This window comes from Trachemys scripta, chromosome 23, assembly GCF_013100865.1.
Source record: "Trachemys scripta elegans isolate TJP31775 chromosome 23, CAS_Tse_1.0, whole genome shotgun sequence".
NCBI lineage: Eukaryota > Metazoa > Chordata > Testudines > Emydidae > Trachemys > Trachemys scripta.
This window is the reverse complement of record NC_048320.1, coordinates 11,437,615-11,461,706: the sequence shown is the minus strand read 5'-3', so window position 1 is coordinate 11,461,706 and position 24,092 is coordinate 11,437,615. Positions and strand designations below refer to the sequence as shown.

The window sequence follows — 24,092 nt, the reverse complement described above, 5'->3', positions numbered from 1 at the left end:
TATATGTTTGTGATTTCTGGTTGCTGAACGTTTATATTCCTGAACACTAATTCTCCCACTCAGTTTTGGGGAGTCATAACTACACTTCAAGAGGAAATGTAAACATCCTAAATAAATTCAAGGAGGAAGTAAACTATTGGGACAACATAGAAACATGATTGTTTAAAAGTTCCAAGTGCATTTGAAACTTGAATGCCACCTACCAACAATGCTACAAAGCCATTTTGCTGCCTAATGTCACGTCCTAGGGGAGTGGCAGATAAGTAAAACCGGTGCTAGGGATCCCTGGCGGGTGTGTGGAAGTAAGCGCACTGCACTCAGAGGACAATAAGCACCTCCTTTCTGGTGCAATTACATGTTTAATTGTATGTTTCTAGGATTTTCGGAAAGGAATGCATTTGTACTTAACCAGGTTCCAGCAGAGGAATGCAGCTACAGGTAATCAGCCGTTATTCTTGTACTTTATCCAGGAAAGCTCAACTCTGGCGAATTCAGTTTTCAGCGGTATCTTGGGTTTATAAAATACCCGGTTTCCCTGCTGAGTTGCCTGAGATGCAAGGAAGTCAATAGACTTGCACTTGAGGTCATGTAATGAGTCAGTCGCTCAGCCTGGATTAGAACCCAATATACTCTTGGCTTTCTCCCAATCTGTTTCTCTAACCTCCGGAGTACACAGGCACAATGATCTGAAAGAGCTGCATTTACCCCAGTAAAGCTGCCTACGCAATAGTCGAATTCAGAATTTTTGCCCTTGAGGCTTTTTTCTAATGAGCGGTTGGTTTTTCAGAGTAAGTTGATAATTGGCCATTAAGGCTTCTGCAAATTTCCGTTTGCAGAACTGATCACATGTGGGATTAAACGGATCAAGTGAGGTTGTGTCCAGCGTATCCTGGCACTTATTTCACATGGCGATTTACTGCGTATCGAAGTTAAAATGCTGAGGTGGAATAAGGGGCTCTCTGTGTCACTTAGGTACAAGTGATCCAGATGTTCAGTAATGCTCCTGGGTGTAATATGGGAAAGTATGTAGAGAAGAGAGCAGTTGTTTTTGAAGCCTGTTGCAGTTCTGAATGTTTTATTACTTACTCCAGACATTTGGATAACAATGCATTACAAATGGTGCTCTTTGGAATCCTAATGAAGAGGTTGATGTTTTCCATGGGAAGTTTAAACTGCTGCTTATTCTAACTGCGTGATCTCTGTTATAGTGTAACTTTACAAAAATGGAGCATAAAACCCCAGAGGGAGGCATCTTTAACTTCTGATTAGGTATATTTGTGACAATAAGAATAAATAAAATGACACAAATTAGACTCCTGATGGTGCCAGTATAGTGGCCTTAACAGCATTTAATGTGTGTTTAGATTTACATTTTTGTGTGTGTGTTTGGGGGAGGGGGGGATTTGGGAATTCTTAGACTGATGATTTTTCTTCTACAGAGGACCTTTGGGAGAGCCTGGAGAAATCCAGTGGTAAACCTATTGCTGCTGTAATGAGTACATGGACCAAACAAATGGGATTTCCACTCATTTATGTGGAAGCAGAGCAGGTAAATTGTGATGATAAACACAGAACATCATTAGATGCTTTGAAATTCTAGTTACACTAAATGTTCCTCTGCACTTCAGAAGAAAACATTACCTTTCTTGAGTGTCCTGGATCACTTTTAATAGTATCCAGTCATTTCAGAACTGTAACTTTCTTCTGTTTGATCAGGAGCAGTGCAGTGACTTGCTTTTGTTCCGTGACAAAATCTGCCCCTGAAGGGAGGGAGAATGCTGTTAGATAGCATGTCACTTTTATGTTTAATCACACTGTTGGGGGGAGGGGCGTTATTGTATATTCTTCATAATTTAAAATTAGACTGGACAAAGTATCTTAAGTAGAAGAGCTTCTGTCACTTTCCTTGGGGAATGCTGTTCACAGCGGTATGGAGTTCATTCCCCTGATGCATCCAGCTCCAAGCACATTAAGTATCCTTTTTGTTCTGTGTGTGCATTAAGTATAGGGGAGAGAATACCTGGCGTGACTCCCTTCTTATTCCAGTTTAATTACAATGACTTTAGGAGACTGACCCTATCAATCTTCCTTGTGTTAATGAATCAGCTGTGGATTAAGATGCCTGGCCAGTCTTGCTAGTGGGCTACAATCCCTAGGATCCTCGTAGTGTATGGCAAAGGTAGCCATTAGTAAGTCACTTTCTGAGTTAAATTCAAAGTGAATCCAGCAATCCTGTGGCTGAATGAATGATGTGAAGGGCTGTATTAGCTCAGGTTTCTCAAAGGAAACATACCATCCAGGTTTATAGACAGGGATGTAGAAGCTTTACTGACGTTACTCCAACGTACTTGAAATAGTCTGTGCCCTCTGGGATTAACAGGGAGAAAATTGGTTAATGCAGGTGCTAAGACTTGAGATTGGGGAAATAATTCCTGAAAGAGTTTAATGAACTGCCATGATAGACTTCCTGTTTCTGAAATGGTACAGCCAGAAGACTGATCTGCCCTCAATTGCTCTGAAGTCTCTTGTGTTCTCTAGTGACCCATTTTCGGTTTGCTGTTTTTCTCGATATGGTTGGCAGCATTGTAAACATTCAGAGAGCGAGACTGTCTCAGACACCTGCAGGAATGAGGAGCTGAGATATGTGGTGGTTGAAATTAAAATGTGGAAACACTGCATAGAAATTAGTCTCTTGACCTCTAATTCTCTCTAGTTCATCATACCTCATATACATTAAGAATGTTATAATGGGGCAGTAAAATTGGCAAATTATTCTCTGAGCAAGTGCATCATTAACATTAGATGCATCACACACTATTAGGACAGGATTACCGTATATTCTTCATAATTTAACATTAGAGTGGACAAAGTATCTTAAGTAGAGGGGCTTCTACCACTTTTCCTGGAAACTGTTCTCCAGTTTAATAATCTCACTTTCAGTAAGTGTCCCCCTTTTTAATGTCATCCCCTTACTTTTAGTTCATACCATCCTATACAGTGTCTTTCCATCCCTGATGTTACACATTTCAAATACTTGTTGGATGATTCTCATGTCCCTGTCATTAGTAGTTGCTTAGCCACTTAGTCACTTTTTATAAGCTAATGTTTCTATCACCACTAATTTTTCCTTTTTCTCTTAAAATCTAGTGTTGAGGCACTTATGACTTAATACAATATGTTAGGTCTCACTAACACTTTATAGACCACTATCTTCTACTATACTCGGATGCAGGGATAGGCAACCTATGGCATGTGTGCCAAAGGTGGCACGCAAGCCGATTTTCAGTGGCACTCACACTGCCCGGGTCCTGGCCACCAGTCGGGGGGGGCCTCTGCATTTTTAATTTAATTTTAAATGAAGTTTCTTAAACATTTTAAAAACCTTATTTACTTTACATACAACAATAGTTTAGTTATATATTATAGATTTCTTCTAAAAACGTTAAAATGTATTACTGGCACGCGAAACCTTAAATTAGAGTGAATAAACGAAGACTCGGCACACCACTTCTGAAAGGTTGCTGACCCCTGCTCTGATGTGATGAGCATAAGAATGGCCACACTGGGTCAGGTCCGTCAAGCCCAGTGTTTTGTCTTCTGACAGCAGCCAATGCCAGATGCTTCAGAGGGAATGAACAAAATAGGGCAAGTTCAAGTGATCCACTCCTTGTCCAGTCCCATCTTCTAGCAGTTGGAGGTTTAGTGACACCCAGAGCATGGATTGCATCCCTAACCATCTTGTCTAGTAGCCATTGATGGAACTGTCCTCCAGGAAGTGATCTAATTCTTTTTTGAACCCAATTATACTTTTGGCCTTCACAGCATCCCCTGGCAAAGAGTTCCACAAGTTGATTGTGCATTGTGTGAAGTACTTCCTTTTGTTTTAAACCAGCTGCTTATTAATTTCGTCAGGAGACACCCCCAAGCTCTTGAGTTATGTGAGGGGGGCAAATATCACTTCCCTATTTACTTTCTCCATACCATTCATGATTTTATAGATGCCTCTACTAATGTTGACCAAAGTTGTATTTGCCTTTCTTGGTGCCATGTTGCATTGCAAACATGTAGCTAACTTGTCTTTCATGTTCTATGGGAACCATAGTGGACCATAACATCTTGAGGAACTTTTACTATGGGTGCTACTGTCACCTCCTCTACTTTAATTCTGATTATTGGGGCTTTAACCTACAGTACTTTTCAAGCCCTATACTTTCAGGTTTAGAAGCACCTTTAAATGGAAAAGGGTGGACTTTACTTTGGTTTGACACCGTTTAAAATGGTGAATTACTCATTGAGGGGAAGTGCTATGTGTACCCATTCCATCACACTTTAAATCATTGACAATCATCCCAGGCTTCTTTCTTCGTGCTTCCTGCAAGCTGGAACCCAATTCTCCACTCTGAAGCAAAAGTGGCAAAGCAACTTTAAAGAAAAATAAAGGATGAATGGATAACCTGTCCCGAGTCACCCCAGTGCTGAATGAGGATCCCTAAAAACTTGGCAAAATTGGCATGCATTAGCTTGGGAAAAGTGCTGCCTGACAAATTTTGCCTGACTCAGGCAGGCTTTGAGGACCAGCCCGGTGTAGCTAATGTGCCCAAGCTCCAGTAGAGGAGAAGTTCTCCCTTCAGTAGCTGTGCTAATGGACCACTTCCTGCCTTACCTGAAGAGCCTTTGATTGCACTTCTGAGTGTATTTTTGTGAACATTTAATCTCTAAGATATGTGCTATATAAACAATTTGTCAATCCTTCAAACCATTGGAAGCCTCATTTCCCTTCAGACTGTGGCAAAGCTGTCTCTGCCTCTACTCTTCATTAGTATTTTTATTACCTCTCTATTCTAGGAGTCCACCTGTAAAATGTCATTGCATGTAAATGATACTTTTTCTTCCAAAGCCTTTGACCTTAGCCCAGCACTGCTGTAACAGGCAATCTTCCGATGATATGAGTGCTCTGGTTCCTGTTAATTACAAGAAGCAGGAAACGACTTCCTGATACTGTTCTTTTCAGATTAGTCCTTCCAGACACCAAATACCTGTTTCACTTTTCTCACTTGGCAGTTATCACCACTGCTGTAGTTGGGATTCTCTTGCATCTGATTTTCCTAAAATGAACATTTTTTTCTCTGCTTATTTTTTTCCTTTTGTGTCTTGTCTTTACACTTGAATAGCCTCACAGAATCATACTATACCAGGGATTAAAATATATGGGCTTCTTTCTATCACCTGTCATTTGAATTTTTTTATCTATTGGTTTCTAGAATATATTAGATAAAAGTGCTTTTCTGCACTGAAGACACTTAACTGCCACGGTTACAGTTTGTCAGTCTTGGAGTAGGTGAGCCTGTGAAGAATGACCCTATTGTACTCCCAGTAGGTTTTCGGCATTGGTACAGATTAAGGACATGTTTGAATTTCGGCTGCTTTGATTCTGGTTCTCTATGCCTGCAGTTATGGGACAGGCTGGGGACTTCAGATGAGGAACTCATACCTTAGTGACAACTGGAGGCCACTCTTGATAGTGGAGCTGAAATCTCCATTCATCATTTTGGGGAATAATAGTCAAATTAGGGGTGTTTCTAGTGGGGTTCTGCAGGGACTGGCCCGAGGTTCAACATGTTCATCAATGCTCTGGAAGTGAACGTAAAATGGCTGCTGATAAAATTTGCAGCTAACCCAAAGATTAGCGGAATGATAACATGACAATAGGGCAGTGATACTGAGGGATACTGGATGGCTTGGTAAGATGAGCCTGTTCCAACAAAAATGTGTTTTAATATAGCCAAATGCAGAATTATACTTCTAGGAGCAAGGAATGCAAGTCATGCCTATGGAATGGGGGACTGCATCCTGGAAAGCAGTGATTTAGAGGTCAGAACGGACAAGCTACTCAACATGATCTCCCAGTGTGATGCTGTGGCAAAAAGGGCTAATGCAATCCTTGGATGTATAAACAGGGAAGTAGTGAGTTAGGAGTAGGGAGGTGATTTTAACTCTATACAACACTGGGGAGACCAATACAGGAATACTGCACGCAGCATCAACCTTTGGAACAAACTGCCAAGGGGGATGTGGCAGATTCTTAATCTCTTGGTGTCTTGATTTGTAGACTGGATGCCTTTTTAGAAGATACGCTTTTGCCACACACACGTGATTGTGCTTAATATAGGGGTAACTGGGTAAAATTGAATGGCCTGTGCTATGCAGAAGGTCAGACTAGATGATCTAGAAGTTCCTTCTGGCCTTAAACTCTATGGATCTTTAAACGTGCTGGGACTCTGTCCTGAATCTAGTGAATGATACCCCAGTATCCATTTCCAGTTGTGTTGCTTGCTAGTTTAAAAAAAACAAAACAAAACACCTCTGCCCCAATTGATTTGAGCAGTGGGAGAAGGGGAACTGGAAAAAAAAAAACATTTTCCAGTTATTCTGAGTTTTCATGTCAATGTTCTTCCATCATGGAAGTTTTTGAAATCGATACTACTCTAGCATTTATTTTCCATTTTTAGCAAGAAGAGGACAAAGTTCTGAAGTTAGTCCAGAAGAAGTTCTGTGCCAGTGGACCATATAGCGGTAAGATGAAGGCTAATAGCAGGAGTCGAGCCGTGCATCATATTGTATGCCGCGCCAGCACTTCCGTGAAACTCAACTCTTGCACTGTCTGATTGCACAGGCAGGTGCCCTTTTAGGATTTAGATATTTTTTTAAATACTTGTTAAAACCCAAAGTTAAGCTAAGCCCTGGGTGCGCTTGCATTTTTAGAGTATGTCTATGCTGCAAAGAAAAACCCAGCGCCGCGTCTCAGAGCCCAGGTCGATTGACTCAGCCTCACTGGGTGTGGGGTTCAAAATAACAGTGTAGACGCTTGGGCTTGGGCTGAAGCCCAGATTCTGACACCTACGGCAGGGAAGGAATCGGAGCCCAAATGTCTCCCAAATGTCAGTCGACCCAGGCTCCGAGACTCGGCTCTGTGAGTTTTTCCTCAGCAGTGTAGATGTATCCTGAGTCTGCATGTTATTATCACATGTATGGGGGAGAGACTTGCACCTGTAAAATGCTTTTATATTATCGTAGCAAGATGTTTAAACCTTTGTTCAATATCCAGTCTAGGGCCTTGACTGCCATCTTAAAGAGCTCATCTTATGGGCCTCAGTAACCGAGTAAATTCTCCATGTCTAAGAGCAAGCACAAGCTTGTCGTTTATAATTTAAGTAGCTACAACTGCTGGTTAGCTACTGCATGTACAGAAATTAAAACGTTTTATTTCAGAAGTGAAATATGGACTCCTGTTGTCAGATTCTAAAATGATCCTTTTCTCTCAGAATCGTTGCCATTTTTCTGTCAGGATAAGCTGACTTTAAACTGTTGTGTTCAGTTGGCCACTGAAACCTGCTGGAACATCAGCCTGAACCTGTGTCGAGTAGTGTCTGCTACCTCCTTTCCTCAGGCTACATTTTTCCCTTTCCCGTGTTTAGGGGAGGACTGCCCTCTGTGGATGGTCCCCATTAGTATTTGTACAAGCGATGACCCCAGCTGTGCCAAAATGCAAGTGCTGATGGACAAGCCAGAGCTGACGTTGGTTTTGAAAGATGTTAAACCAGGCCAGTGGGTGAAGGTGAGTTTGTGCAGAAGGGAACATATGCATGAGACTTAAATTCAACCTCACTGAGATGTTCCATTATGCTTCATTCGGTCCATTTGTTTTCCTTTCCTACTCTTTTGTGTTGCAAGCTTGCTGTGCTTCTGGTGGGTCTTGTCAGTTGCATTACCCTGCACTGGCTCTGCTCCATAGCGCTTGCTTAGTGAGGTCCTTTCCCTTTGAGGGTTTGCTTCCAAGAGCGTTCTAGACAACGTAAACTCAGACCATGTAGGAGTCCACGCTTGGAAAAGCTGAGCGATGCCATTAAACTTAGGCAGCTTTTGAATTGAACTGTGGTGGCTTCTTGTGCATCCCCATAGCAACCACAGCTCAACTAAGCCCATCCTGGCCAAAAATAGTCCTGTTTATCTTTCACGAGTGTGTAGAGTTTTTACTGGCTATTACCAGGCCAGTACAGATCTGCAAGTGAAAAATTCAGCGTTAAGGTCTTCTGTAGATAGTGGTGCGTGTATCAGAATCTAAATGTCAAAACTGAAAAACACTTACCTTGTTGGATTGCTGTCATATGAACTACTTAAGTTAAGGAATAATCATTCTTAAGGTAGAGAACTTTGAAAGGTGACTCCATGAAATAACATTATGGGCCAGTCTCTCACTGATTCCATATCAAATGGGCACTGTCCCATTCTCAACCTTCAGCTACTAAACACCTTAATCAGGAAATCCAAATTCCATACGGTAACACTGGTATCAATTATCTCATCTCTCCCCCACGGGGCCTGGTTTGTGGCTCTTGGCATGGATGCCTACTTCCACATCGACATTCATCCGGCCCACCAGAAATTTTTCCATTTCCAGCTAGGACATCACCACTACCAATTCCACGTCCTTCCTTTCTTCATAGCGACGGCTCCGTGAGTCTTCATGAAAGTCTTTGCCATCATAGCAGCACAAATACGCTGCCTCGGCTACTCTGTGTACTCCTACCTGGACAAATGAATCCTTGTCGTGCTATCCCGACAAGAACTCACCTCTGCCATCCTCACCTTCGCACTCTCCTGACATCTCTAGGTATTTGCATCAGCAAGGACAAGTCAGTGCTCCTGTCTACACAGATGATTCCATTTGTTGGGGCATGGCTCGACCCCATTGTGGCATGAGCCTTCCTCCCAATGGATGGCCACTCTGAGAGCCATAATTGCAGACCTGCATCTCAAGCCGCGCACCATGGTCTGCTGTTCTCTCTCTCTCTCTCTCTCTCTCTCTCTCTCTCTCTCTCTCTCTCTTCTTGGACATCCCTCCGTCACACCACACACAAGTCTGCACCTGTGGCTCCTCTCCATCTACATACCCAACAAGGACCATTTGGGGCCAGAATTGTTGTTCTGCAAACAGTTCTGGCCTCCCTCATGTGGTGGACTGATCCTTCCAAGGTCATGGTCGGGACCCCCTTCATCCTTCCCACCCTGCAGGCCACTATCACAACAGACACCTCACTCGTGGGTTGGGGAGCCCATCTAGACCATCACATAGTCCAGGAGGGTTGAATGCCACAAGAGGTCAGAATGCACATAAATGTGCTGGAACTGAGGGTAGTCCATTTTGCATGCCAGGCATTTCTTCCTCTCATTTGGTCTCGGCACATTCAATTGCTCTACAACAACATCGCAGTGGTTGTGTACATCAAGCCAGGTGGTGCCAAGTCTCCCGCCTTCTGCACTGAGTCCATCCACTTTTGGAACTGGTGCATCAAACACCACATGACGCTCCAAGCTACATACCTCCCAGGCACCCAAAATTCCCTATCTGACACACTCAGAAGGACTCTACCTTGCCCATGAGTGGGAGTTACACAAAGTCAGACTCTGATACGTCTTCCACAAATGGGGCATCCCACGGGGGCCTCTTTGCTAACCAAAAGCTGCCCCTTTATTGCTGTGGGGAGCCAGAGGGGAAGATTCACAGGGCGACACTCTTTTCCTCTCCTGGACAGGTGACCTCCGCTATGCCTTTTGCCCTCATTCCCCTCCTCCCACAAGTGTTATGCGAGATCTCGTCATACTTGTAGACCTGTTCTGGCCACACCAGTTCTGGTTCACGGACCTCCTCATACTCTCCACTCACTTGCCACTTTGCCTCCGCTCACTCCCAGATCTCCTGACACAAGATCGGGGCCAGGTTTGGCACCCTAACCAGGCACTTTTCACCTCGACCTGGTATTTGGATGGGGCTCAAGGGTACACAGAGCCTGCTACACCCCAGTGTGAGGCATCCTTAACCAAGGCAGGAGGGCATCCCCCAGGGCCAGCTACGTGGCAACAGTTCATCTTGTAGGCTCTCTGCCATCAACACCCATCGAGTGTGGTATTTATCGCCCTCGACTACCTTCTTGATCTCAAAACGTCAGGCCTTTTCAATTGCAAGACCTCTGAGTCCATTTGGTGGCGCTCGGTGCCCCTCGCTCTTCCCTCCTGCATGGACAACGCCTCTGTGTTTACACATCTTACCACCATCCATTTCATGAAGGGTTTACTCAATACCTTCCTGCCAGTACTCAAGCTCACACCCCTGTGGGACCTTAACCTCGTTCTCTCCACCCTTGCAAAGCAACCTTTTGAGCCGCTGACAACGTGCTCCCTCTCTCACCTCTCCATGAAGGTGATATTTTTGTTGGCCATCACCTCAGTTAGATGGGTCAGTGAGCTGGTGGCCATGATGGCAGATTGCCCTTATAGATTGCCCCATGGAGTCATGGCACACTCTACGCAAGCAAAAGCAGCCATGTCAGTCTGGCTCACGGATGTCTCGTGGCAAGACATCTGTCATGCAGCAACTGGCGCTCCGTACACACGTTCACGTCTCACTATGCCATCGCCCAAGCGGCGGCTGCAGGTGCTGCTGTAGGCCGTGCCATACTGCAGACTGCCTGTCCTCGCACCTGCCTTCGCACTGCTCACTACTCACTTTGTATGGAATATGCATAGGGACTATCACTCAGAGGAGAGGAGGTTGCTTACCTCTAATTGGAGGTTCTTCGAGATGTGTGGTCCCTATTTGTATTCCAGTACCTGCCCTCAATCCCCTCTGCTGCTGACTGGAGTACTCAGCAGTAAGAGGGATACTGGAGAAGCGTTGATCCACACAACCTATTATACCTTCGGCTGCGAGCATGAGGGGATGCACAACGCACGTGTTAGTCAACAAACACTGCTAAGAAAACCTTCCGGACCCAGGTGCATGGCGCACATGTGCACCCACATATGGAATACACATAGGGACCATACATCTCGAAGAACCTCCAGTTACAGGTAAGTAACATCCTCTTTTCCTGCTGGCAGTTCTTCCAAGTTCACCTTGAAATCAGAGAATGAAGCTGAGTTCCTTCCTCCTCACCAGTAATAAGAGTGCATAACTTAAAAGACAATGGACTTACACGTTTGTCAGTGAGGGCGGGACTTGACTTGCGATATCTGTGATAGTTAGTGATGCCTGAGAAGGAAGGAACCCAACCCAAGGTGAACTTGTAAGGCTAGCAGGTAACAAAAAACATAGTTGTGTTTAGTATCAGAGGGGTAGCCATGTTAGTCTGAATCTGTAAAAAGCAACAGAGGGTCCTGTGGCACCTTTAAGACTAACAGAAGTATTGGGAGCATAAGCTTTCGTGGGTAAGAACCTCACTTCTTCAGATGCAAGTGAAAGAAAGAAGTGAGGTTCTTACCCACGAAAGCTTATGCTCCCAATACTTCTGTTAGTCTTAAAGGTGCCACAGGACCCTCTGTTGCTTTTTATAGTTGTGTTTGTAAACTGAGATCATTTGATATGGACTCAGTGAGACACATTTGGAACCCTACAATGTCATTTCAGAGTCACTTTTCAGAATAGAGCTGCATGGTGGTTCTTGATCTCTGGTCCTGTAGTGTTCAAGGGTTGTTCTATTTGTGGTGTGTTGGGACTTGACAGATTTGACTCCTGCTTGTTTCAGTTGTTACTATCTTCTTGAGAAGAGATTTTGCATTCCTCTTACTGGCTAGAGGAGGAACACTGCATCCTTGGACTCCAACACAAGGAATTCTAAGAGGTTTAAAGTGGGGAGTGTAGCGCCCTGGGTGGGCTCCACCAAGATTAACCTTCAGATGTGCCTGTTGAGAATGGGAGAAGCAGAGTTGAGATCATATTGTCTGAAATATCACTTCTTTGCCCTTCTGAGAGAGAATCACCATCCTTTGTTTTGCTTCGCTAAATCAGCCCACTGCCCGGGGCAGTTACACCTGCAGAGGTATGAACTTCCCTCTGTCCTGTTTGGGTGATAAATTCAAAGCCTGGCTGAGCTCCTTTATATCTTAACACGGTTAAACCAGCCCAGACGTGTGAACACCCAGCTTGAGTCATTGAAATGTAATATTATTTCAGCTGACGTGCCGTTTATCACGTTTACTTATCACACAGCACTTTTACACAGGACAGAGACGTTTAGTTGTCTTTCTGCAGGAAGTAGAAAGAGATCTGCAAACTTGATTTGGACGGTTTCTAAATATTGCACTGGCATTGCCAGTATCAGAATTGAATTGAGCTGGTTGTGGAGTGACGTTAGATACCGCAGTTTTTGTTTTTCCTCTGTACTTAGATGTGTGTCTACACTGCAGTCCCCTTCGCTGATTCCTCCAAGACCCAGAATGCTGCGGTCTGCCTTCAGACATATACAGATGCATGTCCATGTCACCCCATCCTCAAACAGCTCCACTGACACTCTGTTCGCTTTAGGCTTCCATTCAGAATTGCCCTCCTTGTTATGGAGTTGATCCAGTCTACCTCAGGGAGCTAGTTTCTCTCTGCTCTCTTCCCCACTAATTTTAAATACTCGCCTCTGTCTCCCCCACATAAACTCACCACTGATGGTGCAAGAGCTTTCACGTCTGCCGCTTCTGCCATTCTGGATATCTCTGCTTCAGCACACCTTACTTCAGATCTGTTCTCCCTTGTTCATACCTCTTAATTTCTTTTTCCCTCTGTGCTGTGCAAAATAGTTACGATTTTTAAATGACTGCATGGCTGATTCTGCTGCATGTACAGACAAGGACTATTTGAAAACGGTTTCCATATACTCCAGAAGGACAACAGTGTGCTTATTTATTCAGTGCTGGTAATGTTGGTTTTGTTTTGGTGTATTTCAGTTAAACCTGGGAACAGTAGGGTTTTACCGTACTCAGTACAGCCCTGACATGCTGGAGAGTTTAATACCAGCGATCCAAGACCTCTCCCTACCCCCTGTGGACAGGCTTGGGCTGCAGAATGATCTCTTCTCTCTGGTGAGCAACATGCTTCCTGCCCTAGGTTGTCCGCTTTGCAGATGATGATGCAGAACTACAGTTAGTGTAGCTATCAGTGTCTGAAGAGCCAGGCTCTGTTCCTGGAGTCAAAGCACCTTTGGGATTACTGCGTACAGAGGATTATTAATGAGCTTTGCAAGTTAGAACTTGTAGTATAAATTTAAATCCTGTGGCACGAACCTGAGCCTGCAACTCTGTTTTGCTGTTTCCCGCAGGGGTGTTTCACACTTAGTGGTTTTTTTATAAACAAATAGTATCTGGAAAACGTCCCTTGCTTCTCTCACCTGGGTCAGGATTAGTTCCTGATCCCTAAAAGGGTTTTGAGTAAAGGGCTTATTGGGGAAGCTTGTCAACTGTCTTCCCTCTGGGGACAGAATCCATTTTTATGTCCCACATACTATACACTGTTTTTGGAAACTGCAGAGGGTTTGAGCATTAGATATGAAACAGTCGACCCCCCCTTCTCCTTTCCTGAAATTGGCTAGATAAGGTTCTCTTTTGCTGAAAGAAATGACTGGTGGTTTTGGACACAGTGTCACAGCACAGATTTGCATTAAAGCAAGGTGTACCAGCTTTGAGTATCACCTTTAGAAGATACAAATGTCCCATAAGGTGGGCTCTTGGAGCAGTTAGGGCTGAATATTTTCATGACACTTTTTTTAAAAAACAGTTATTTAATTCAAGTATCAGGGGGTAGCCGTGTTAGTCTGTATCTACAGAAACAACAAAGAGTCTGGTGGCACTTTAAAGACTAACAGATTTATTTGGGCATAAGCTTTCGTGAGTAAAAACCTCACTTCTTCGGTGCTGGAAACAACAATTTTGTGCTAGCGCACAAGAACTGGGAAATGAAACTGACTTCCCTAGTTTCCCTGTCCCAACTGAACGAAGGGCAAAAAGTAAACAGCAAAAATGGTAACAAGTAAAATTTAGATGTTTAATCCAAGATGAGGTTTCAGTGGACACAGAATCTGACAGGGAGAAAGGAAGGTCTCGGGGGGAGGGGTCTGTTTTCAGCCCTAACACAAACATACTGTGACTTTGAGAAAGTTGCTTAAGCTCTGTCCCTCGATTTTTCCCATTATTATCCTTAGCCTCCTTTTTATAAAGTGCTTTGTCTGCAGTTCAGTGCACTCTGGGTGCTGTGTATTATTAATAAGGCAGGTGAGAAACTCTCGATAGACCCATCTTGACACTATCTTTCTCCACACACAAGTGCAGCTCACATTCAGACCCTGTAGACTGTGAAGAGGAAAGAATGTTAAATAACTATGTGGTGAACTATTGACTGTTTCAGTTCTGTTTGGAGATGAGATTAATTTGTCTCTTTTCCTCTCCCAGGCCCGAGCTGGAATCATTAGCACTGTAGATGTTCTAAAAGTCATGGAGGCTTTTGTGAATGAGCCCAATTATACTGTGTGGAGCGACCTGAGCTGTAACCTGGGGATTCTCTCAACTCTCTTGTCCCACACAGACTTCTATGAGGAAATCCAGGTGTTTGTGAAAGATGTCTTTTCACCCATAGGAGAGAGGCTGGGATGGGACCCCAAACCTGGAGAGGGTAGGAGATTTTTTTATGCTATGGAATTTAATAGTGGTTTTGAAATACTGCTATATGGTGAATAGGTTAAAAATTTTGGGGGGTGCAAAGCATTTTGAGGGATGGGGCATTGCTGGTGTGTTTAGAAAAATGTTCCTCGTGTTTTCCTGCTGCAGTTAAAGCCAGCTGACATGGTAAAATCCATCTCAGCATGATTCTCTGCACCTTGAAAGGTCTCTTACCCTAGCTATGAGTCTGATAGTGCAAAGATTGCAAGGCCAGTGAAAATCTTTATGCATGCACTACTTGTCCTGGACTAATCTGAGTCACTGTTGTAGCAAAGCCCTGACAGGTATAATCCCCATTTGAGCCTAACTTCAGTTAGGCCAGATTACAGATCTACCTATTTGTGTCTAGCCTTCAAAATCCCCTTCTCATGAACCTCTACTCAAAAATCAATGCACTCTCCAGCAGAACTAGGGGAGTGGAAAAGATCTAGCTTTTTTACACAGCTTACAAGGATGTGGAAGAGAAGACGATTGTGCATTTATGGCCTGCCCTAATGGCTGTAGGTCGTGAATGGAGCTGCTTAAATATTGTGCCAAATTAATTTTTCTCTCTTCCTTACCCTTGTTTATCAGGTCATCTGGATGCACTTCTGAGGGGCCTGGTTTTGGGAAAACTAGGAAAAGCTGGGCATAAGGCAACATTAGAAGAAGCGCGACGTCGGTTTAAGGACCACGTAGAAGGAAAACACATCCTGTCAGCTGACCTGAGAAGTCCTGTAGGTTACTGTGAACTCTACTTCCTAATGGAGCCAATCCCATTTTCACTCTGCCTCTTGTTCTGTGCCAAACTGTTGTATTTACGGTGACCAGAATTAGTATGAGTCCCATACTGCAGCACTGTCTGCCTAGGTTTTTGTCCCTGAATTAGGTTTGTACAGAGCGGATCTTGCCTTTTGTTTTTGGAATTTTGCTTCTAGCAAGTTTGCAATCCTCCTCATTGCTTTGGAACTTATTAGTGAACTGATCCCCATCACCTTTGGCAAGCTAGCAGAAATCAGTACCACAGAATTAAGGTTGCTTGGTAAATGCATTTCTGCTGTGCCCTATATTGAATTGTGGCTGGCTCCAAGTCAGTAATTCACAGTTTAATCCTTAAATTGCTGGCTTTCTCCAGGCAGCTGACTGAATGCTTATAGGTGTTTAGTTTCATGAGGACTAAAATGCTTTATTTAACTGAAATAATTGGGCTTAACATAGGAGTATTTGGATAAAATTCAGTGGCCTGTGATATATAGGACGTGAGAGCAGATGATCTAATGGTCCCATCTGGCCTTAAACTCTGTTAATCTTTGTATATCTGTCACCAGTGAGTTAATGTAGTTTAATAAAACATTTACTCTTTCACTAGTATGCTATTTAGCATGTCTAAGGCAAGTGCCACAAAAACTCTAATTATCTCTATCCCCAGATCAGGGGTTGAAAATCACATTGGTCTGAGACTGACTAGATCAAAGAGTTGAAAAGTTTTAAGATCAGATATCTTGTGAATTACCAGAACCAGGAATGGTTTGTGCCTTATCCCACTGGAAATCACTTCACTGTCATCGCTTTCTTGCGACTGCCTCCTGGCACCACTGTCCCATGTTTAATTTCCAACATGATTTTAGCAGCCAAAATCTCTCTCTCCCTTTTCTAGTTAGATTAAAGCTTGATAGCATTTTTTAAAGTATTGATTTCTAGCTTTGAGGTGTCCTGAAATGTGACTTGAAGCAGGAGGGCAAGGAGTAAGACAGATCTTTTAAAGTCCACTATCTTGTGACTTGCTGCGGCTGGGCCAGTACAGATCTTTTCAGGACCAGTAAACTGCTCCAAGATCTGGTCTCAGACCACTGATGAGAGAAATTTATTATTGCAGATCACTTATATTGTAAGAGAACTCCTACGGGTACTCTTGTGTATAATATCTTACCTATAGCCTATTCATCCATGTTGCCATCTTTCCTCTGTCTTTCCATTTCTAAAAGCCTGCTTTTCAAGGAACCTTCCTTGTTTGTGTTCTCTCTTAGGTATATGTAACTGTTTTGAAGCATGGAGATGGTGCTACTTTAGACACTATGCTAAAGGTGAGTGCGCTCTTGTTGCCTTATGTTCCTGTCACCTCAAGATCTGTCCATTTATACAGCCAGGAACTGAATGTTCTTCCTCACAAACTGATCTATGAGGCAGTTTGTCTGAAGCTAGTGTCGCTCCCATCTTCTGCAGTGACGTGGAAACTAGTTTGCCACAGAACTGTTTGGTTACAAATAGTGTTAAGGTGCCATCTAGTGGGCTCCTACACCTGTTTTCTTAAAATAATGTACCATTGCTCAAAGGAGTGGTGCCTGCTTGACCCTATGTAAACTAAGTGGTGAGTAGTCCAGTGCAGATTACCAGTTGGCTATATGCCCCATTGCTGGGCAGATAATGTGGAGAGCTGTGGGAGTATTCATAGCCGCGTAGTACCACTACATGTCCCCTTCATAATCTTCTATACTTGAGTGCCAGCCATTCAGCTCCAGTATATTGCGAATGATTTACTGTACAGGGTAAGAATCCACATAAGGATTGCTCCTAATCTGTGCTGTGTTTAACATTGCTTACTCTTGTTCCCTGAAGCTACACAAACAAGCAGATATGCAGGAGGAGAAGAACCGAATTGAGCGAGTCCTCGGAGCCATCTCTCAACCTGAACTGATCCAAAAAGTTCTGACCTTTGCACTTTCGGTAAGTTATCGGATGGGTTGGTGCTTGTCTACCTCATGGGAACAGGGCTGTTATAGAGCACCTTGAGGTAGTAGGATGGACGGCTCTAGGGTAGGGTGAAGTATCAGAACTGCTTTTGAAAAGGACCCACCAACCTTTGGCCTTGTTGCCAAATCTTCTAGAGTCGTACTATATCCCATGGTTAATGCGGCATAGACTTCTCAAGACCCCAGTGTCAGGCCCAAGAGGGGTATCGAGGGAGAGCGTGAAGGGGTGTCACCTGTCTTTGTATTTTAATGTTCAGCCCTAGACTGAGGATCTCTGCTCTGAGGCCCCAGGGTTAGTCATTCTCCTGTTTAACTAGTGTCAGCTCTTCCTTGTGGATTGGCTTGTTGTTCTCTACCTTAAAAAGCCAAAAGGTCTACAGCCTGGGAGAACAGAAGCTGATAGATGCTGTCTACAAGAGCAACCTCTGAAAAGTGCCTTGGGAAATAAAGCAAAGGGTCTGTTTCCGAGGACACTGGCTTGAATGTTTGCTTCCTCCTTGTTTGCAGGAAGAGGTACGTCCCCAGGATACCGTGTCTGTTATCGGTGGAGTGGCTGGAAGCAGCAAGCAAGGAAGAAGAGCTGCCTGGAAATTTGTAAAGGACAATTGGGAGGAACTTTATAATCGCTATCAGGGTGGATTCTTAATATCCAGACTAATAAAGGTGTGTGCAGTTGCCCGGAAACTTTGGGCATGTCGTTAATAACATCTAGACAGTTCTAATTAAAATGGTTCTCCGGGCTTAAAAACTAAATATTCTTATCCCTTTTCAGCTATCGGTGGATGGATTTGCAATTGATAAAATGGCTGCAGAGGTTAAGGTAAGACTCATCTTGCTTTAATCTTGTCCTCTAACATCACGAAAGAGTGACTAGCTTTCTTTGACAGAAACAGGAGTGGGGGAGTCTGAGACGCCCGATTTCAAATCCCAGCTTTGTCTCTTGACTCTGGCTGTGATTTTGGGCACTTAACCTCTGTTTCTCAGGTCTTGTCAACATGAGAAAGTTTCACTGGTTTAAGTAAATGGGTTTTTAACCTGATTTAGTTGAACCAGTGCAAACCCCCTGTGTGGACGCTTACTTTGGCTTAGTTTAATCTGATGCCTATTCAAGTCAAAAGTAAACTGCAGTAAACCTGGTTTGAACTAGAATAAGTGTCCACATAGCTTTTTGCACCTGTTTAACTAAATTGGTTTAAAATCATCCCACTAGGTAAACTGGTGCAACTTTTGTTATGTAGACTAGCCCTGTTTCCACCATTTGTAAATTGGAGTGAAAACCTCCATATGTCAGAAGTGGTGGGGTGGTTAACTATCTAATGTTCATCTTTTTACGATGTAAAGTGCCCCATAAACTATAAAGCAAATTGATTATAAAGAGGCGGTAGTACCACTATCATTAAGGTGGAGACTAGCTTACTGTTTAACAACTGATTTTTCCAACTGCTCTAAAATTCACAGATTTGGATGGTCGTGAAAATCCCTGTACTTCATGGGGATCCAGGGTCGATTAGTGGTCTAAATTTGAGGTCATTTGGCCTAGGGGTTCCCAAGATATGGTCCCCCTAAAATAATCGTGACATCAAAATGTTATAACTTTTTTGTGTGTGCGTACCTGGGGCTCAAACTGATCTTACTCTCTCAGGATTGATCTCAACTAATGTCTAGCTCCCACTTTCTCTCCGGAAAAGCAATGTTGAAAAAGTTAGTGAGAGTTGGACAGCAGTGTGGTTTGAGCCAGGATGAGGAGCCAGAGAGTCATTTGCCAGTGTACAGCTACACTGGGGCAAGCGGGAACGTTTGCAGACAGTCTGATGTCAGAGTATGTGGCTGGCTCAAGGTGACAAGCTTCGGCCATTGAATCTGAGCGGCACCCATATACTGAGAGTTCAAGGCCTGTCCGTGGCAGCTTTCTGAAAATGTGTTGTGGACAATATTTGCTCTTTGCCTGCAGAGGCTTCTTCTGGAAAGAAATATCAGATGTCACATGGCCCTTTTTAAAACGTGTCGTCGTAGCCCTGTTGGTCCCAGGGTATTAGAGAGACGTGATGAGGGAGGTAATATCTTTTATTGGACCAACTTCTCTCACCAACAGAAATTGGTCCAATAAAAGATATGACCTCACCCACATTTCCTCCTTTATTAGAACAGTCATAGCAAACCTCAAACGATATTTTTCTCCCACAAATGCTATAGAAAAATCTAACTGTGCACAAACTACAATAACCATTTAGAAATTATACTCCAAGCCAAAAGACAGTTTTTGTAGACCTTTTTCATCTCTGTTAAAATGGAAATCCCTAGTCAACCATAACAGGTGGGGCTATTGCCCCATCATAATCGGGAGATTCTCCATGTCTTGATGTCTTCAGCTCAAGACTGGTTGCCTTTCTGGAAGAGATACTTAAGCCAAACACAAGCTCTTGGGCTCAGTATAGGGGTAACAGGGTGAAATGTAATGACCTGTGTTCGACAGGAGGTCAGACTAGATGATCTAATGGGCTCCTTTGACCTTTAATTCTACGAATCTTTAAATAATATTGCTGTCACGCAGGGCCTGGAGTAGTGTTTAGTTTTGCAAGTTGGGGTCATTTAGTCAAGGGGTTCCTCAGATACAGCTCCCACCATAAGAAGCTGATTTTAATATTCAGATTGTTCTAAAACCCAGAAGCCTAGTAAGATTGTCTTGAAAATGGATGTGCCGGAGCGGGGCTGGGTTTGACTTTGGGAGATGGGGGGAAGAACACTCAGTGAGAGGAATGAGCCACGTCACACCTCTGCAATCCTCCTGTGCTGCAGGAGATGTGCAGAAGCCCTGTCCCCTACACAAAACTCAGCCGCTTATCCCGAGAAGTGAACAGAGTACTTGGTGGTGCCGTTTCCGTCATTATTTATACTATTACCTTGCTCACTAATGTGCTAATTCTCAGTGGCTCTCCTAGTCAATAGTATGAGTTAGTGAGGTTCTGCTGTAGTGGGGAAGAGCTCACTAGTATGCAAATAAATGTAATGATTATTCATCCTTATTTCGACAGCATCCTCCACTCTGCCCCTGTAGTCAGTTAATTCTGAAATGCTAAGTGACAGTCTTTAATGGAGTGTTCTCTGGCTGGAATTATTTCCATGTGGTCAACTTCCATTCTTCCAGGGAGTGGAGAGAAGGGCAGGTCTGCGTGCTCTCAGCAGTGTCCCTTCTCCTCTGGGACAGAGGCCCATTTAAAAGTAGCATGTTAAAAAAAATGTGATCGTTAGCGAAGGTATTAGTAATCCTAAAGGGCCGTGGGCGTAATTTAGTGTCTTCCAAGTAGCCTAGTGACATTCACACCTTGCATTTGTTTCTCATTTGCTGCCCTCCCATGATGAGATGGCTGCTGGCCCTGTCTTCGTTTCAGCGCAGTTTGCTGTCACTGGTAGTCAGTACGTAGCAGTAGACGGCTCTGTCTCAACCAGTTTGCAGAAATAATGCTGTGGATTTTCCCTACCAGAGCAGACATTTTGCTGTTCCCCTGCAGTACCTGTGGTTGCACAAGTAGCCTAGCAAACTAAGAGCCCCATCCTGTGGCCTTTACTCACCCAGCTACGCTCATTGACATCATTGTCTCCTCTCGCATGAGTAAGGGCTCCCAAGGAGCTAGATACTGTGTAATCGTTGGTTTCGTAGAAATACTTTCTACCCAACTGGTGAATTTGACCATTTAAAAAAAACATATTTGTGTGTGTGGGTGTTACGCCTTTATGGATGATTGTGTGTGTTTTATTCAGGCCTTCTTTGAGACTCACCCTGCTCCATCGGCAGAACGCACTGTCCAGCAGTGCTGTGAAAATATCTTGCTGAATGCAGCTTGGCTGAATCGGGACGCCGAGAGCATCCACCAATATCTTCTGCAGCGCAAGGCCCCGCCAGCCATGGTGTGAATCTGTGCATGCGGCTGCTGCAGTCCTACTGCCTCGTCAGGGGGAGAGGGAGGAGCTACCCAACAGCTGGTTCATATGCCAAGAATTTGGAGTCTTTTCTCAAAGCAATGGGGATTGGACAATGAATGTAGTTAACTGGTTCCTGCTCACACTCCAGAATTAAATTCTATTAAAAAAAATTATCAGCAATTCAGCAAAAAAAAAGTCTGTAAATACGATAGTAATAAAATAGAGCATAACAAAACTGTGAAACTTCCTCAAGCCTTGTCAGTGGTTAAAATATTTAACACCCCCTTCCTACACTCTTATTGACAGATGTTCTGTTTTTTTACATCCCCTAAAAAGGAAACCAGAGGCTCTGGGTCAGTGGAATTTTGTGATGTCTGGGGCAGGAATGGGTTAACACCTCTGTGTAAGACAGAGACCTAAAAGACACTGTAGTGCGTGTCGTGTGGAACAGTTCACTATGAAAGACAGGTAGCTGGTATAACATACTCTGAATCTGTGCATAAATTCCACTTGCGTGGTTTTTGGGAGATTATTTTCCTGCAACCTCCAATCAAATCCAAGGATAGTAGGTTCCCCCCCATCCCTTCTGTGTCACCTCTTGGCAAAAAGAAAAATGTTCTGTTGCTCTTTGGTTTTTCTCCTTGGTTCCACTTGCTGATGTCCTTCTTAGAGATAAAGGAATTGTTAAAGAAACATCTTTCACAGCCACATTAAATAAGAGATCAATTCATGCGATATTTTTTTCCTTATTAAATGCACCCTCAAAATGCATGTGAATGAGGAGCTAGAGTAGTGTGTGACTGGTTTCCCCATAGCCACCGTTAAGGGGCGGGCACCGTTACTTGTTTAAAAGATCTAGCTTGTCCAGCCTCCTCACAGCCATAGCCACACTTGCTTTTATTTTTGTTCCTTTGCTGTGATGTTGATGGTCATTTGATTCAGAAGCCTTAAATTAGTGATAACTGGTGTGACTTAGATGAAGTCTAAGCTGTGTGCCATCATTGACTTCCCAAAACGGCATGGTCTGCTAATCAGACAACACCATCTAATAAACGAACGTTTGAGTTCCCACAGTTTTTTCTTTTTAACAGGAATTCATATTTGGTGTGGCTTAACTGTGTTTCAGAAGGTCATCAGACTAACTGTCCGACTGCTTCCCTGAAAATTTTTGTGCTATTGTTTTAAAATAAACAAAAATTAAAACAGTTGGCGTTAATAAAAATGTCAATGTGAAATTGATGTCCTGCTTTTTGTGTTCAAGGCCTGAAGAGGTGTTGCTGCTTCAGATTAATCGTCGCAGAAGACCTGTATATCTTGTACAGCATTTTGTATACAGCCTATATCCCAAATATGATAGAACTAATAGCTGAGGGACAGAATTTACGAGGTGTAGACAAGGGAGAAGAGATTCCAAATCTCAACTGAAACCATGAGATGAAAAGTTGGGGTGGTAGAGATGCAGGAAGATGTTTCAAGTGGCAGGAGCTGCAGAGGGGCTTTTGCACCAGCAGAGGTGAGATTATCTAGCAGTGCAGAGAAAGGGGAATAAAATAGAAACTAGTTGTATAAAGACCGCTGGCGCAAGTCATCACGGGCTTTAAAAACCAAGGAGGGAGCTTGGAGCTGAATCCTGAAATGGAAAAGGAACCACTAAAGGCGACAGAATTGGGTTAATGTAGCCATGCTTAATGTATGTGAGAAGGGGGCAGGGAGGAGAATTTTGCATAAGCTATAGGCAGGAAAGCGGGGACTTAAAGCTACAGAAGACTGCTCAAGGCACAGATCCCTTGAGCATTGATGCTGAGTCAAGGCAGTGGTGTACATGGGTAACAGGCGGCTTTATGGCTATTGCAGATGTGGGCTATTAAGCATCTTGAGCGTATAATGGTCTGAAAAACGCCAGCATCCCTAGAATGAGTGTGGCTATATAGTCAGAAATGTGATTAAAATAGGCAATCGGTCGGCTCCCTATGTGTTCTGCATCATATCGACTTAATCATATCCTTCCAGTGTGATGGGTGAGGTATGAAGAGGAAAGAATGCTGTTTGGGTTTCTGATACCAGATGCAGCTGCTAAGTTAAGACCATCTCATTTTTGACTTGTAAACGAAGCGTATTTGATTTGCAAGTTATTGAGGTAGAACAACAAAAATAACAACTTTGTGGTCACTGTTCACTTGGCTGACTAACAAACTGAAAGCTTGGGTCTTTCTTCTGGATCCAGGAGAGTTGATCTAGGTTGAATCCCGAATGAAGATAAATCTCATTTCTTTTGTCCTCGTCCATCCAATCATCCTGCAGCTTGGTACAAACTGGCACCCTGTCTAAAGAGATCCGGGACAGGAAGAGCAGGAGTTGCTGCCGATCAGGCTTGAGGTGCCTTAGTGGAGCTTGACCTGAGGCTTGGGTGATGAACAACAGGAATTTTGCAGGTTAGGAGTGAGGTGTATTTTGCTACGCTGTGTGCAGCCCATGGCTGGGACATCAGGGATGATTATAGGGAACCTCCATGTCAGCTCATTAAACAATTGTTTATTTGGAAGTTAAGCCCATGAAATGTTATACAGAATTCTGTTTGTTCTTTTCCCCCCTTCTAGTCTGTTTCACTCTTTATCTCACTAGCTCCGCATTGAGATCTAAATTAGGCAGGAAGTAGGAGACCTACAGCCCGGGAAACAGTAGTAAAAGCTTTCCTAGTCTGCTCTGGAGATGTTTGCTTCCATCCCATCCCATCACTGGCCTGGCTGCTGCGAAATACCCCCCAATCTATTCTCCCTGCAGGAACTTTGGTACTAGGCTGACTCACATCCCAAGGTGGTTTGTGGAAAAATCTATATGGAATCTGTTATCCTCCCTCACTGAAACGTGGGCTTTCTGAGGGTCTTGTCTGACAATCTGGGTATATTC

General features: G+C 43.7%; 1 protein-coding gene across 1 annotated transcript in view; it reads left to right on the top strand.

Moving 5' to 3' along the window:
- Nucleotides 1-22,424, top strand: part of NPEPPS (aminopeptidase puromycin sensitive) — a 61,238-nt gene extending 38,814 nt beyond the window's left edge. The window contains exons 12-23 of the mRNA XM_034755643.1: nt 378-438; nt 1,440-1,549; nt 6,510-6,573; nt 7,476-7,615; nt 12,772-12,906; nt 14,269-14,488; nt 15,109-15,251; nt 16,542-16,598; nt 17,131-17,238; nt 17,772-17,927; nt 18,037-18,084; nt 21,024-22,424. Coding sequence (XP_034611534.1) covers nt 378-438; nt 1,440-1,549; nt 6,510-6,573; nt 7,476-7,615; nt 12,772-12,906; nt 14,269-14,488; nt 15,109-15,251; nt 16,542-16,598; nt 17,131-17,238; nt 17,772-17,927; nt 18,037-18,084; nt 21,024-21,176 — 1,395 coding nt within the window. The 3' untranslated portion in view covers nt 21,177-22,424. The remainder of the gene's footprint in view (nt 1-377; nt 439-1,439; nt 1,550-6,509; nt 6,574-7,475; nt 7,616-12,771; nt 12,907-14,268; nt 14,489-15,108; nt 15,252-16,541; nt 16,599-17,130; nt 17,239-17,771; nt 17,928-18,036; nt 18,085-21,023) is intronic.
- Nucleotides 22,425-24,092: the final 1,668 nt, after the last annotated feature.